We start from the raw sequence: 2,130 nt of genomic DNA, 5'->3' as shown, positions 1-2,130 counted from the left end.
GTTTGGTTATGTGCAATTATGGATTTCTAAAGATAAAATGAGAGGGATTTGATTGAAATGGGTTGGCCTTGTATTAAATGCATCAATTGGGATAAGTTATAAGAGTATATGTAATGGAGTAAGTAGGTCCGCAGATAGGCGATAACGTGATTGTTAGCAATTAAAAAGGATATGATAGTGGTTAACTGAAAATGTAAGCCAATAAGCTAAACTGAAATATCATTCCCATAAGAATCTTAGATATAATATCCTCAAATATAGTTAGAAACTATCCTATGCAAGCTTAGATGTATTCATAATCTCAACATTTCTAACTTTCTGTACTAACATACTCATGATTTCAGGTCTTAAACGAAGATCTAAGGCTCGTGCTAGGGCAACAAGACCGAATGATCAGAGGAGCAAACATATGGAACTTGCCAGTTTCCTATGATAAGCTCGGCATAAGATACAGGCTATGGAGAGAAGCAGTTGAGAGAGGAGACAAGCAATTGCCATTCAGCAACCAAGAACATGAGTAGTCGAACATCGAAAAATTTTCCCTGCAAAAAGCACTAATTTTCACTCTCTAAAAGAGCATCATTCTTTTGGTTATAAAAGCCGATGAATTTGCAACCAGAAGGTCTATCAATGCTCAGAAAGCAGTAGAAGATCTTGAAGCTGGTTGCAGGAGGAGATGAAGAATTTGTAAATTATGTTGTATACTAGTTGAATACTTGAGGCATAGAGATTTAGTTTATGCCTCTTTTTTTTTTTTCTCCCTTTGATGTATTATGCGAAGGCCTCTGTTATCAGGTTGAGTTGAAGCAATAAAAGAGCATTTGTATCTTCATTTTGTGGGTGATATAGCCTCAGCAGATTATTCGTATTACATATAGGGGGCGTTTGGTTCCTGTTTCTGGAGAGAGAAAGTAGGGGGAAAGCTACAAAAATGTCAGCTTTTTGGTAGCTTTCGATTTTGGGGGAAAGCTGCCAAAAAACTGACATTTTTGGCAGCTTTCCCCCATTTTACAGCTCCAAAAAATCAATCCAAACGGGTCCAGTCCTTGTTACTTTGGAAAGTTGTAATCTCAATGTACTCTATAAAGAATAATTTGACTATGTAAAGAAATTACTATTGGGTGGTAGCTCATGGAAAATGATAATATAAAATCTTTGGGAAAGGAAAAATCTATTAAAAAAAAAGGACATACATAATTGGGAAACTCCTAAAGAAGAAGCCTATAACGAAAGGGAAGGTCATGAAAAAGAAGAGACTGCATATTTTGGGTTAAGTGCACTTTGACACTTTAAAATTTCACCAAATTTTAATTTTTGATATCCTGAATTTTTAACTTTGCCAAGATAGTATTTTAAAGTTTCATAAATTTTAGTTTTAACGCCTTCTGCTACTTTAATTTTTTTTTAAAAACGCATCACATGATACCACATTTTCTTTTCTTTTTTTTCTGTTGTCAAAACGCACCTGCTCCTTATATTAAAATAAAATAAAGTACAAGATATGACACCTAGTTCATAAGAAATACATCCAGAGCCTTAAAATAAACAAAAAAAAGTGAATCATACAAAGGAAATAAAATTTACGATACTCGAGTCTTCCAAAGTTTTAAAGTGTCAAGCACTAAACAAATCAATCTAAAGTGGATTAAAGGTAAACAATCTCCTTCTCCGGTTCATTTAAAGAACACTTAAACTTGAGGTACTAAAGTGCAATTAACCAATTTACTAAGCCCAATCCCTAGAGTTTTGTAATAGTTCAAGTCTAAGGTCCTTATTTGCGAAATTTCTTAATGACAAAACCCCAAAATCATCAGAGTTCCACCGTAGAGCTCCATTTTCTCTCGACCGAGATGATGACCGGATTCACAGCTAGCGTTAACGGCAGGCGACTCGAAGGTTGAAACGATAGCGAGACTCGCTCAGTGGAGAATCGAGAGCTTCGGCCCTTGCTCCTATCGCCGCTCCGATTCCTTCAAGCTCGGAATCTGGAACTGGTATCTCTCTTGAAAAGTTCGCATCTTTATCTCGATTTCTCTGCTAAAGTTGATATTTTGGTGGAAATTTTGAATTTTAGGGTTTTGTCTATCGAGAAGAATCGGTATATGTACATAAGGTTGTTTCCAGAGGCTT

The 2,130-nt window shown here is 35.7% G+C and overlaps 2 protein-coding genes across 2 annotated transcripts in view; both read left to right on the top strand.

The window, feature by feature from the left end:
• LOC109825569 (chlorophyllide a oxygenase, chloroplastic) overlaps positions 1 to 832 on the top strand; it is a 6,072-nt gene extending 5,240 nt beyond the window's left edge. Inside the window, exon 9 of the mRNA XM_020392425.1 lies at positions 345 to 832. Within this exon, the coding sequence (XP_020248014.1) occupies positions 345 to 521 (177 nt within the window). The 3' untranslated portion in view covers positions 522 to 832. The remainder of the gene's footprint in view (positions 1 to 344) is intronic.
• The window catches only part of LOC109826907 (BTB/POZ domain-containing protein At1g21780), an 8,075-nt gene continuing 6,548 nt past the window's right edge, over positions 604 to 2,130 (top strand). Inside the window, 4 exon segments of the mRNA XM_020393923.1 lie at positions 604 to 622; positions 1,886 to 1,994; positions 2,075 to 2,128; position 2,130. The exon segment at position 2,130 is cut by the window's right edge and continues 79 nt beyond it. Coding sequence (XP_020249512.1) covers positions 604 to 622; positions 1,886 to 1,994; positions 2,075 to 2,128; position 2,130 — 183 coding nt within the window.

Source organism: Asparagus officinalis, chromosome 10, assembly GCF_001876935.1.
Source record: "Asparagus officinalis chromosome 10, Aspof.V1, whole genome shotgun sequence".
In the NCBI taxonomy this organism is placed as follows: domain Eukaryota; kingdom Viridiplantae; phylum Streptophyta; class Magnoliopsida; order Asparagales; family Asparagaceae; genus Asparagus; species Asparagus officinalis.
This window is presented reverse-complemented; position numbering and strand designations above follow the sequence as displayed.